At 43.4% G+C, this 13,114-nt stretch overlaps 1 protein-coding gene across 16 annotated transcripts in view; it reads right to left on the bottom strand.

Annotated features, from left to right (window-relative positions):
• Window positions 1–13,114, bottom strand: part of OBSCN (obscurin, cytoskeletal calmodulin and titin-interacting RhoGEF) — a 511,999-nt gene that overhangs the window by 416,793 nt on the left and 82,092 nt on the right. For all 16 annotated transcript variants that reach the window (XM_068235137.1, XM_068235143.1, XM_068235140.1 and 13 more), the window contains exons 5-8: window positions 11,706–12,011; window positions 10,073–10,339; window positions 3,443–3,712; window positions 1,910–2,185 (exon numbers count right to left, since the gene is read on the bottom strand). In XM_068235137.1, coding sequence (XP_068091238.1) covers window positions 1,910–2,185; window positions 3,443–3,712; window positions 10,073–10,339; window positions 11,706–12,011 — 1,119 coding nt within the window. The remainder of the gene's footprint in view (window positions 1–1,909; window positions 2,186–3,442; window positions 3,713–10,072; window positions 10,340–11,705; window positions 12,012–13,114) is intronic.

Raw genomic sequence — 13,114 nt, 5'->3', positions numbered from 1 at the left:
AGACTAGCCGATGATTAGTAGCTGATAAGCTAGTACACACAATAGCTGATTGACTAGTACATCAACATTAGGTCAGTCAGTTATGCGCTGGGATTTAGTGTTAGGCATTAGGAGAGAAAATTAGTGTTAGGCATTAGGAGAGAGAGTAAGTGTTAGCGATAGGGAAGAGTTAGTTACATAATTTGGTTGAAAAAAGACATCTATCAAGTTCAGCATGAAAAAAATAAAATATCACAGTCCTTAACCCGCACATGTCCCAGATGATCCAGAGGAAAGTGAAAAACCTTTACAGGCTAGGGCAAATTAACCGTAAAAGGTAAAAATATGGCAGTTAGATAAATCCCTGGATCAACTCTCCCAGGAATTACCTAGTAATTATAGCCGTGGATGCCCTTCAATGCAAGGAAATAATCCAAACCTCCTTTATATGCAGATATAGAGTTTACCATAACTATTTCCTGTCGTAAAATATTCCAGATTTTAACCACTCTCACTGTGAAGGACCCCTTTCTAAATAGATGGCAAAAACTATTTTCCTTGATATGCAGACCATGCCCTATTGTCCATTGTACAGACCTAGGGACAAAAAGTTCAGCTGCCAAGCTTATGTATTGCCTCTCTTGCATTTATACATGATTATCAGTTGTCCTTTTTTTCGAGCTAAATAAGCCCAGTTTATCAAACTTTTCTTGGTGAGACCTTCCATGCCTCTGATTAATTTGGTTGCCCGTCTTTATACCCGGTCCAAAAAGGTCAATGTCGTTTGTGGCCTCACAAGTGACTTATACAGACGGATTAGTATACTAGAACCTCAAGTTTTTATTTCCTGTTTAAAGAGACACTGAAGCGAAAAGAAAATGATATTATGATTTGTATGTGAAGCACAGCTAAGAAATAAAACATTAAGATCAGATACATCAGTGTAATTGTTTCCAGTACAGGAAGAGTTGAGAAACTCCAGTTGTTATCTCTATGCAAACAAGCCATTAAGCTCTCTGACTTAAGGCCCATACACACGTCGGATTTTAGCGAACGACCCGTCGTTTGAACGTTCCGTCGTTCGGACATTTTCGCGTCAAATCCGACGTGTGTACAGACTATCGTTCGGGTGATAAGACTGGTTACCAACGATCCGCCGGGCAGATCACTGGTAACCAGTCTTATCACCCGAACGATAGTCTGTACACACGTCGGATTTGACGCGAAAACGTCCGAACGACGGAACGTTCAAACGACGGGTCGTTCGCTAAAATCCGACGTGTGTATGGGCCTTAAGTTAGTCGTGGAGAGGGCTGTTATCTGACTTTTATTATCTCAACTGTTCCTGGACTATTTACTTTTCCTCTGCTAGAGGAGAGGTCATTACTTCACAGACTGCTCTGAAAAACTCATTTTGAATGCTGAGTGTTGTGTAATGTGTACATATTATAGAATGATGCAATGTTAGAAAAAACACTATATACCTGAAAATAAAAGTATGAGAATATTTTCTTTGCTGCTAATCTTCTAGTAATTATTCATAGTACACAACCAATTCACTATATCATATTTTTTTTTTCGCTTCAGTGTCTCTTTAATGCATCCCAGTATTTTACTTGCTTTAGCTGCTGCTGCTTGGCATTGTATACGATTGCTTAACTTGATATCAACCAGTATTCCCAAGACCTTCTCCAGGTCTTATGTTCCCAGCTCTATGCCATTTTATATGGTGTTCTATTGTTTCTATGTCCAAGGTGCATGACTTTACATTTATCAACATTAAATTTCATCGTGTTAGGCATTAGGAAGGGGGCTTGTGTTAGGCATTAGACTAGGAGGCTTTGTAAGTCTTTAGTAAAATATAGGTACCCAAATGAACCTACGGTGCCAGAATATACACTCCTTGCAGGTAACAGGTAAATGCATTCACCTTTCACAGTAATTTTGAAGTTGATCTTCTGTCCAGAGGCCTCACAGGTGTATTCTCCGGTATCTTTCTTCTCTATCTGTTCTACCACCAGACGCCGAGATTTACCCTCAGACTCCACCCTCAGTTTCTTGCTGGCTGTGATGAGCTTTCCATCCTTGTACCACTTCACCTCTGTCTTCTCTTGGGACACCTCACAGCTCAGGGTGGCTTTCTCCGTCAGCTTGACATGGACCTCTTTCAGAACTTTATCTAAATTGGCAAAAGCTGGCTCCGGCTCTAGAATAAGAAATGTTCCCCCAAACAGTTAAAAGGTAATAGCTAATGTAGAGGAACAGTGTTTACATCCGATAGCATAGGTAAAAAGAGCGGGAACCTTAAAAGGGTCAAAACAACCTGAAACAGGCATCGGAAGGTTGGATTGCATATAAATAGAACTATAGACATGTCTTAAACCAGAAGTTTTAGATGTACCACTGACAATCGTAGCACCAGGGAGTCAACCAGCATACACCCGGATCCCACAGGGGTGTACAGTCAGAAGCAAAGAGTACAAAAAGCTGGGTCTCCACCTGGATTTTGCAATATTAGCTTAATTTATTAATGGTAACATAGCCACAAAAAGCACAGCATTTTGGCACACAGGCCTTTGTATAATCCAGGTGGAGACACAGCTTTTTCTACTCTTTGCACTTGGAGGGTGGCAGCAGGACAATTTCCAACAGACTTCATGCTGAAATCTATTGGAAATCGCTCTGTAGTGTGTAGGCAGGGAAAAATTCCCTCTCTGATTAGATTGGGTCATAGGGATCTACGGTATCTAATGGTGGATCTGGCCATACATCAAGTGATGTATGGTCACTTTTATAGTATTTACTTGCAGGTAAGTGGCTTCTCCCTTGGCCAGAATGAGCCAGGTGTTCACTAACTTTCTTGGTATCACATACTTTTAAAGTACAGGAAGTTAAAGCGGTATAAAACTCTGACATGATATTCAATAAAAACAAGTTTTCCTACTTTTTATATCCCATACGATTATCATATTTGCTTTTGTGCATAAATATTATTATTCATTTAGAAATTACAAGTTCCCAAAGTACATTTTATTTGCCCTGAGAGCTGACATTGCATTTTATTCATAACTGGTGTATTCATATTGTAATGTACCCAGAAATGATTTCTGAGTATCTGTCAGTGTTCTGGAGTGTCTGCATTGCCAGAGAATGTTTTCACTCCTCACTTGATACAACTAAGTAAACACAAGATAATGTTATCTCCAGTTCGGATGCGCCCAGCTTTCTCTGCAGGGAGATTGTAAGTCCTGAGTTTAACTAGTTGAATGCCGTTCTAGAAAAAAAATGGTGGTAGCATCAGAATCAGAATATTTTATTTCCCCATATATAATATGTTGTAAATAATCCTTTAGAGCAAATAAGAAATGCTGGGGTTCATATCACTTTAAGTTAAGTTTAAGTTAAGTTAAGTTAAGTTTGAGTCAACACCTTATGACTGGAACACAAATCCTGTTTCCCTCACCTGAAACTTTAACCGTGAAGGTGATGGTGTTATCGCCCACTCTACAGGAGTACGTCCCGTCATCTTCCTTCCTGGCAGATGAGATCAGGAGCTTGTGCTGCAGGCCGATGTCCTCCAGGTGAAATCGTTTGGAGTGTCGCACCTCTTTGCTATCTTTATACCAGGCCACCCTCACATTCTCCTCTGATGTCTCTGAAACCAGCTCCACCTGCTCACCAGACTTTACCTGAAGCTCACTGGCCTTCTTCGCATTTGTAAAGTGAGGAAGAGCTGGAGGACAAAGTAACAGTTAAAGCAGATATTAACCAGTTCACCACCACAGGTTATTTCCCCTTTAAAAAAAAAAAACAGAGCAATTTTCACACGTCACACTCCTCCTATTCATTTGCCAACAACTTTATTGCAACTTATCACACCAAAATGATCTATATATTGTTTTTATAACCACAAATTAGGCTTTGAGTGGTATTTATTTCTAAAAATTATTTTATTTTATTTGCATTTTAAAGGGAATAGGAAGAAAAAAAAATATTTCTCAGTTTTCAACAATTATAGATCTAAAACAAAATATGCTATGATAGATAAAAAAAATAGCTAATGATCCGTCCCACCCAGGCTTTCGCTTCTTCAACAGACTCCCTTTAGGCCGGAGATTCTGATCCATCTACACCAGGACCACAAGGCACAGGAACAGCTTCTTCCCCTCAGCCGTTAACTACCTGAACTCTTCAACTCTAAACCTGATCGCATGGAAACATATTGCTATGTAAATGTGTTCAAAGGCGACCAATTGCTGGAACTGTATCTTTGTATTGCTGATGCTTGCATGTAGTTGTATTGTATGTCCTGTTCTTTTTCTTTTTCTTCACACTTGCCCTGTACTTGCCAAAACCAATTCCGGGCACGGCCCAGTCGTGCTTGGCGAAATAAAGGATTCTGATTCTGAAAACCAATATGCCTATTTGTCCCGGTTATTACAACATTTAAAGTATGTTCTTTGTACAATGTATGGAGACAATATTTTATTTGGAAATAAAGGTGTATTTTTCCGTTTTATATTTCTTTATACTATATCAATGATTACAAGCCCTAATTTGCAAAAAAATAATAGTGATATATCCTAATGACATGCATATTAACCACTTGCCGACCAGGGGATTTTTCAGTGATCGGTGCTGCATGGGCTCTACAGCCCGCAGCACCGATCAGGAGTGCAGCAGGGCGATCAGACTACCCTCCTTTTTTCCCCACTAGGGGGATGTCCTGCTGGGGGGGTCTTATCACCGCCGGCTGCATTTGCTTAGCGGTGGGGGCTCTTCAAAGCCCCCCTCCGCAGCGTTCTCCGCCGTCTCGCCGCTCCCTACCTCTCCCTCCCCCTGTGAGCTGCATCCGTCCTGCGCATTGAAGGATAGGCTTCATCCTATCATATGCCAGCGATCCCCGGCCAATCAGAGGCCGGGGATCGCCGATCTGCCCTACGGCGCTGCTGCGCAGCAGCGCCGTATGATGTCAACAGCGGGGATTTCTTCCCCGCCTGTTTACATTTTGCCGGCGAGCTACGATCGTCGGCTCTCCGGCTGTTCACGGAGACACCCTCCGTGAACTGACATGGAAAGGCCGTTTCCATGGTAACCCGCAGACGACCAGTTTACGCCAATCGGCGTTAGCTGGTCGTCAAGAGGTTAAAAAAGGATTTATGGATATTTTGTTAATATTTTTTTTAGTGTTTTATTTTGGTAATTATAGGGAAGGGGAAAATAAGGGGTTAAAAATAATGGGGAATCTATTTATTTTTTATTTAATTTATATATTAATAGGTGTATTTTTACTAGATGGCCCCACACTATCCTGGATACACAGGAAGTCATGTAAACCTGTGTTTTTATTTTCACTTTGTAAATGACCACAGGCATCTCATTGATGCCGGCCGGTGCTCATTTACTATGGGCACTTTGATTGGCTTTGTGAACACATGTTCCCATACCCTGCCGCAGGGGGGTCTATGCGTGTATGTGTGCTGTAGTGAAGCCTACAGGGGGCGCAGAGACACGATACAGCGATGCTCTACTGGTTAATATTCTGAGCTGCTGGAGGTCTTCCTCTATTTAACTCTCATCTCCTGATATACTCTGTGCTGCTGGAGGACTCTGCTTCTTCCTCTATCTAACTCTCCTCTCCTGATATACTCTGTGCTGCTGGAGGACTCTGCTCCTTCCTCTATCTAACTCTCCTCTCCTGATATACTCTGTGCTGCTGGAGGACTCTGCTCCTTCCTCTATCTAACTCTCCTCTCCTGATACACTCTGTGCAGCTGGAGGACTCTGCTCCTTCCTCTATCTCTCCTCTCCTGATACACTCTGTGCTGCTGGAGGACTCTGCTGCTTCTAGTGACTCCCCTCTCCTGATATACTCTGTGCTGCTGGAGGACTCTGCTCCTTCCTCTATCTAACTCTCCTCTCCTGATATACTCTGTGCTGCTGGAGGACTCTGCTCCTTCCTCTATCTCTCCTTTCCTGATATACTCTGTGCTGCTGGAGGACTCTGCTCCTTCCTCTATCTAACTCTCCTCTCCTGATATACTCTGTACTGCTGGAGGACTCTGCTCCTTCCTCTAACTCTTCTCTCCTGATATACTCTGTGCTGCTGGAGGACTCTGCTCCTTCCTCTATCTAACTCTCCTCTCCTGATATACTCTGTGCTGCTGGAGGACTCTGCTCTTTCCTGTATCTAACTCTCCTCTCCTGATATACTCTGTGCAGCTGGAGGATTCATTCATAGCTTGAGAACAATAATTTTATTCAAAGTAATAGAAATTTCCTTTTCCTAACCTAACATAATGCAGTGATGTGGAAATATCAATATGAGCCCTGTTTACTTGTGTGAAGATTGATTGTTGTGACAGGCCCTCTTTAATTCCCAGCTTGACAGAGGACAATATGTCACCATGCGTCAATGCACCTTCTGAACAGCTGCAGAACCCTGGGCCAGATCAGCAGTAAAGGGCATTCCTTTAGCGTGAGTCTGATGTCACATACCCATCATGCACAACCTTTCCTGTGTCCCCGTCCTTGTGGCCGGCTCAGCAAATGACCATACAGAGTTTAAATAAAGAACGCTGCAGTACCGAAAGGTCCTTAGGGGGTCCCGGTGGCGAATAGCTGACTCACATGAATGGAATCTCATAGTAATCTCTCTGGAATTCTTTACATTGCGCTCACAAATATTATATCAGATGCCTTTAGGGGGAACGTGAGAGGGATAAGGAGGCCGACATGTTTATTCCCTTTTAAACAATGCATGTTGCCTGACTATGCTACTGATCCTCTGCCTCCAAAGCTCTGTACACACCCTCATTCACCGTTGTTGTAAAACAAACGATCCCTGGTGGTTTGCAACTAGCAAACAATGTCATTGCATTCTGTGAATCCAGAAATAGCACAACGATAGTATACCGATTGGATCGTTAGTGGAAGAACTAAAAGTGAAGACCCAAAAGGGAGTAGCTATCCACATGTGAGTTGTTTAGATGGAACGATTATTTAGAAAGACACAGAACATTTATATCGCGCTTTTCTCCTGAAGGACTCAAAGCGCCAGAGCTGCAGCCACTAGGGCGCACTCTATAGGCAGTAGCAGCGTTAGGGAGTCTTCTTACTGAATAGGTGCTGGCTCACTGAACAGGCAGAGCTAAGATTCAAACCCAGGTTGCCTGTGTCAGAGGCAGTGCCCCTTAAAGTGTAACTGTCGGGCATAAAATCAAAAATCAATTCTTTATTTTTATCTGGTAAACAAGTAATAAGGCTGCTAACCAGGCAATCCAAAAGTTAAAATCTCTATTACTTTTTATAAATGATCATTCCCTAGTTTACCTGACTCTTATTTGGTACGTTGCCGCAAAAAGGAAGTTGCAGGGCAGCATGGGTTGACCTTTTTTTGCTTCTGTACATTAGTTAAAGCGGAATATAACCCTGCATTTCAACTTTGCTCTAAAACATTATTTACAGTATATTATATGCAACCAGCATTTTGTTTTTTTACTAGACCAGCATTGGAAGGGTTACACAGGGCTTTAAAGTTCCTTTAGATTTCTGCAGACGCATCCGAACCTGAAAGAGATACATTTTGTTTACATAAATGTATCTAAGGGCCCTTTTCCACCTGCAATCGCTAGCGTTCACGCTGAACGCTAGCGATTGCTGAATCGCAAAACCGGCGATTCCCCCGACGTTTGCGGCCGCGATTTTGCTATGCTATGCACTGCATAGCAAAATCGCGGCAATTATCGCTCCGCCGCGCGTTCGCGTTCCCCGCAAAAACGAATCGCGGTAGTGGAAATGACCTACCGCGATTCCCATGTTAAAAAGCAAACCGTAGCGATTGTAAAATCGCTAGCGGTTTGCGTTTTTGCGATTCAGCATCGCAAACGCCGCTAGTGGAAAAGGGCCCTAAGTGTTGAATGTGACTCATCTCTCTGACTGAGAAGGAGCTTGGAGGACTGCCAAAGAGTGTGTAAACATTTCTCAATAGTTACATTTCACTAAATAGAATGTATCTATCTGAACTTCTGCATATCTCTCCACGGAACTGTAAACCTCTGTGTTTAACCCTTCCAATGCTGGTCTAGTAAAAAAAAATGCTTTTTGCATATAATATGCTGTAAATAATATTTTAGAGCAAAGTTGAAATGCAGGGTTATATTCCGCTTTAAGTCTGAGGGGAAATAAAGAAGCAAAAAAAGACAACCCAGCATGCCCTGCAACTTCCTTTGTGCGGCAACGTACCAAATAAGAGTCAGGTAAACTGGGGAATGATCATTTATAAACAAGAAAAGTAATAGAGATTTTAACTTTTGTATTGCCTGATTAGCATCCTTATTACTTGTTTAGCAGAGAAAAATAAAGAATTGATTTTTGATTTTTATGCCCGACAGTTACACTTTAACCACTACACTATTCAGACTAGTGATGTGCAAAAATTTTGCATAATCGTAATTTTGCATCGTAATTTCGATGTAAAATGGTAATGCTAAATTTGGGTGAAATTGTAATCAATTTTGTTTGTAAGCATAACTAGGAGCAATTTAGCGCGTTTTTCGCAGAATTTCATGCCAACTTTAGCGGTTAATAGCAAAGAACATGTTATCATCACCAGGATTGCTACAGTATATGTTTGAAGGGTTTTTGAGAAAATCTATTTTAACCCCCTTGCCAAGTTGCCGTTCCAATTCTGACGGCAAGGGGGCAGCGTAGCACTTTTTTTTTTACATTTTTTTTAAAATCATGTAGCAAGCCCAGGGCTCGCTACATGATAGCGCTGACAAGCGGTCAGAGTAAGCAGGAAATCCCGTTCAGAACGGGATTTCCTGCTGGGCTTCCCCGGTCGCCATGGGGACGGGGCGGGATGACGTCACCGAAGTCATGGACGTCGGGACGTCACAGGGAATCCCGATCCAACCCTCGGCGCTGCCTGGCACTGATTGGCCAGGATGCGCAAGGGGTCTGGAGGGGGGGGGGGTGGTGCGGCGGGTAGCGGCGAATCGGCGGCGAGCGGAATATGCACGCAGCTAGCAAAAATTTTGAAAATCGGTGCAGCGGGGCTGGAGAAATTCTTCTGCGCAGGTTACCCCGAGCTGAGCTCGGGATAACCGGTAAGAAGGTTAAACACGCAAAGGAAAAATGTTATTTACATTTTGAAAAAACTGACTGTTTAAAAACCATTTTCCTAAGCATTTTTAAAATCAATTTTTTTAAAAAAACTACAAGATCTTTTTGAATTTTTTTTTGTGCCTTGTTACCACCCTTCTTCTTTAACATGCATGACCAATTTGGTGACAATAGCATCTATGGGGGCTTTGCTATTAACCTCTAAAGTTGGCACAAATTACGTGAGAATTATACAAAATTACAAATGGATCCAGAGCCTTCCCTCCAGTACAGTATTAGGTCAGTACAGTTAGCATAAGTAGACACATTTTAAGTTCCCAGAGGGGCTCCCAGTATAGGTAGCCAGATTACCGGTATCCCTCCCTAAGCAACCCACCCCACCGCCTCCCCCACTGAAGTATAGGTAGCCACATTAGCACCCTATACACCCCCCCCCCCTCAAGTAAAGGTAGCCAGATTAGCCCCTGGTATAGGTAGCCCCCCCCCCCCCCCCCCCATATGCAGGGTAAGCAAGCGGAGCGCTGGACGGAAGTTACTTACACACCTCTCAGAGCTCCACCGATGATCTTCCCTCTTCCTGGCGCCAGAGTCTCTAAGATTACAGAGCTCCCTAGTGGTTTTTGAGGATGCTGTAGTCAAATATACTCTTGACTCTAGGAGGAGGGAAGATCATCGGTAGAACCCCGCTTGCTTACTCTGCAATTCAGAGGGCCAGACAAGGGTCTCCATGAGGCCCGAAGTGGACCTCCTTCAAGGCGATCCAAGACCAGCAGGGCTCCTCTTAGCTACGGGCCCCACAGCAACCATTATGGCTGCTATGGTGATCCTTTCGCCCCTGGTTAAGGTTGTAGTCACCATCATTCTTAGGTTAAGCCACCATCCTACAGGTATGGTTGGCACACAAACACGCAAATACACCAGTGTATATATTCATAGGCAGATTAGAGGACAGAAAAAGACAATTCACCTTTCACTTGAAGTTTGGTGCTGTTCTCAAGGTCTTTACAGATGAATTTCACTTCTGCCTGGTCCTCCTGTTGGCTGACGTTCTTGATGACCAGCATGTGCGTGTTCTTCACCCGTTTCACCAAATACTGCTCACCATTTTCAACCACCCGGCCATTGATCATCCAGGTGCCAGAAGACACGGTGGTGAGATCAACGGAGAAAGTTGCTTCTTCTCCAGCGGTGACTTCAACGGGTTTCAGAGGAACCCTGATGGAGGGGACGGGTTCTAGAGAAGACAGTTAAACAAGAACTTTGAATCCTACGAAGCCACAAACTCGCAAATATTAAACGTTAGATTATAGTAATGGTTATAGTCCAAAGAAACCCCCAAATGTAAGTTGTTAGGCAAAAAAAAAAAAACTTACCTGGGGCTTCCACCTTCCCCATGCAGCCATCCTGTGCCCGGGTAGTCACTCACTGCTGCTCTGGTACCCCGCCGCCAGCTAGTTTCGTTTTTGCCGACCTCGGGGTTAGCGGGCCGCCACGCGTACATTTGCACGCATTCCCGCTAGTGCATGAACATTAACACATACATTTTTACGCGTTAGTGGTGCAATGTATGTGTTAATGTTCATGCACCAGTGGGAATGCATGGAAATGTACGCGTGGCGGCCCGCTGACCCCGAGGTCGGCAAAAATGAAACTAGCTGGCGGCAGGGGACCGGAGCAACAGTGAGTGACTACAAGGGGACAGGATGGCTGCATGGGGCTGGTAGAAGCCCCAGGTAAGTGAAACGCAATTTTTTTTTTTTGCACGACGATTCCTTTAAAACATGTGTTTTGCATCTGCTCCATTTACTACCACTGATCACATGACTGCTCGGTCCAGGAGGTTGGCAGAAGCATGCGTCTCCCCATTGGTTTACAAAAGACCAATTCTCCTTGGCAACAGGGAGGATATTCATTGTCATGAACCAATGAGAATCCTCCCTGTCGCTAAGGATTCCCATTGGTCTTTTGCAATCCAATCGGGAGCTGCATGCTTCTGCTAGGCTCCATTTTATGTATACCAGCTTCTCCCCTGCAGTGGACCAACCAGGGGGTACCAGCGACCTTGTGAGAGCGGACACTTGTCCATTCTCTTTGGCTTCCATTGCTTCCATGCTACCAGCGTTTGTGATCTGTTCTGTAAAAATCCTGCAGGTAAGGACTCTACATTCCATTTGCCACAACAGATCCATTTTTCAGCACAAGTGGAAGGGGACCCTATTTTTCACAATAAGATCTGCTTCCTGCATTTCTCAGAGGTGAAGAATACATACTGAAACAGGTAAGTTTTCAACACAAGTGGGAACCAATTTTCAAATGTAAAAATAAATTTCAGAGTTGTGCTTCCCTGTATTTATACATCTTTACGAATGGTACCCTACCCAACCCTGCATCTTCTTCTTGCTTTTGGTTTTTGAAGTCTTAGAATCTGACTTCAGGTCAACTACAAGTCTGCTGAAAGTCTTGCCAGCATAGTGACTGATGCAAGCGCTCACCCTTTTCTTGTACAAAAAAACTGCTTATCGATGGCATAAGTTTAATATTTTTGGTGATCACCATAATAATGGTAGATTATTTACAAACTCGAGATTCCCAGCACTCACCTAGATACATGGTTCCTGGGAACTCTAGGTAGGGGCTCTGTCCAAAGCTGTTGACGGCGCTGACCCGGAACTGGAAGCTTCCCTCGTCCGACACGTGGCTGACGACAAACTCCGGGACGGGGACGTTGGCTGACTCGTGGCACCTGACCCAGGTCATGGCTCCCAACTTCTTACGTTCTACAATGTAGCCATCAATGGGCACCGGGCGATCCATTGGGGGAGGGGACCAGACTAATTTAACGGATGTGTCGGTTTTCTCTTTCACCACGGGGTTAATTGGAGCATTGGAAGGCGGTTTTCTTAAGACTGCAAGGGGGATAGAACGGAAAATGTTGAAGCCAAACAATGATAATAATAATAATTCTAACATTTGTATAGCGCTTTTCTATTGTTGGTCTCAAAGTGGTTGAGAGGTGCAGCCACTAGGGGCGTGCTCAGTAGGCCACCCTGCAGTGTTAGGGAGTCTGGCCCAAGGACTCCTTACTGAATAGGTAGTGGCTCACTGAACAGGAAGATCCAAGATTCAGAACCATAGTAATATAAGAAGTGTTTCTGATGCTGAAACAAAGATAATTAATGTAAAATTGGGGATCCTGAATAATGTATTGCATTTTACTATTTGTTCTTGAAGTGCCTCTTTAAAGTGGATCCGAGATAAACTTTTACTCAATGCATAATTGTGTTCCTTTCCTATTGTTTATAGGGCATTCCTCAAGCCTAATACTTTTTTTGTTTTTGTTTTAATACTCACATTCCTTATAAACTCAACAAGCCACGCCCACAGCTCCTTTTGTGCCTTGCCACTCTTAGAGCAATGTAGCAAGGCCTTATGGGAGCTCAGTCTGGGCAGGAGGAGGAGGTGTTACTGGCGATAAATTTCAGAGGCAGGGGGGAGGAGGGAGGAGAAGAGGGGATTGAGCTGAGGGCTGGAAATACTATCAGCTTGCCTATGTAATGTGACAAGCAGAACATGGCTGCCCTCATTGTATCACAGGAAGAAATAATTATAAACTGTTGAAGCTGTTTGCAGCTAGATTTGCTGTGCAAACTATCTAAACTTTAGATAAGATATATAGACAAGTTACTTGTTATAGTTCGTTTTTTCACCTTGGATCCGCTTTAATGAATTGCTAATCATTCTTAGATGATGCAAATTTGTATGTTCATTTTATGTAATTTTAGTTAGCCTGGAATTACAGTAATCAAGTGCAAAAGCTGACGAGTTTGATTGGTCTGATTCCAAGCCATATAACATTTGTATAAAACGAAAACAAAATCTGTATCAACTGTAACTGTTTTATTCAGCACATGCCGAAGTGTCCCTTTAAGAGTGACTGATGCAACCCATCTATCAGCCCATCCTGTCCATATAAATAGCAGAGCTGCTCCAGTTTCCTGCCCCTCAGTGC

The sequence above is a fragment of the Hyperolius riggenbachi genome, chromosome 5, assembly GCF_040937935.1.
Source record: "Hyperolius riggenbachi isolate aHypRig1 chromosome 5, aHypRig1.pri, whole genome shotgun sequence".
NCBI classification, from domain to species: domain Eukaryota; kingdom Metazoa; phylum Chordata; class Amphibia; order Anura; family Hyperoliidae; genus Hyperolius; species Hyperolius riggenbachi.
The sequence above is the reverse complement of the archived record's forward strand: the minus strand, read 5'-3'. Positions and strand labels throughout refer to the sequence as shown.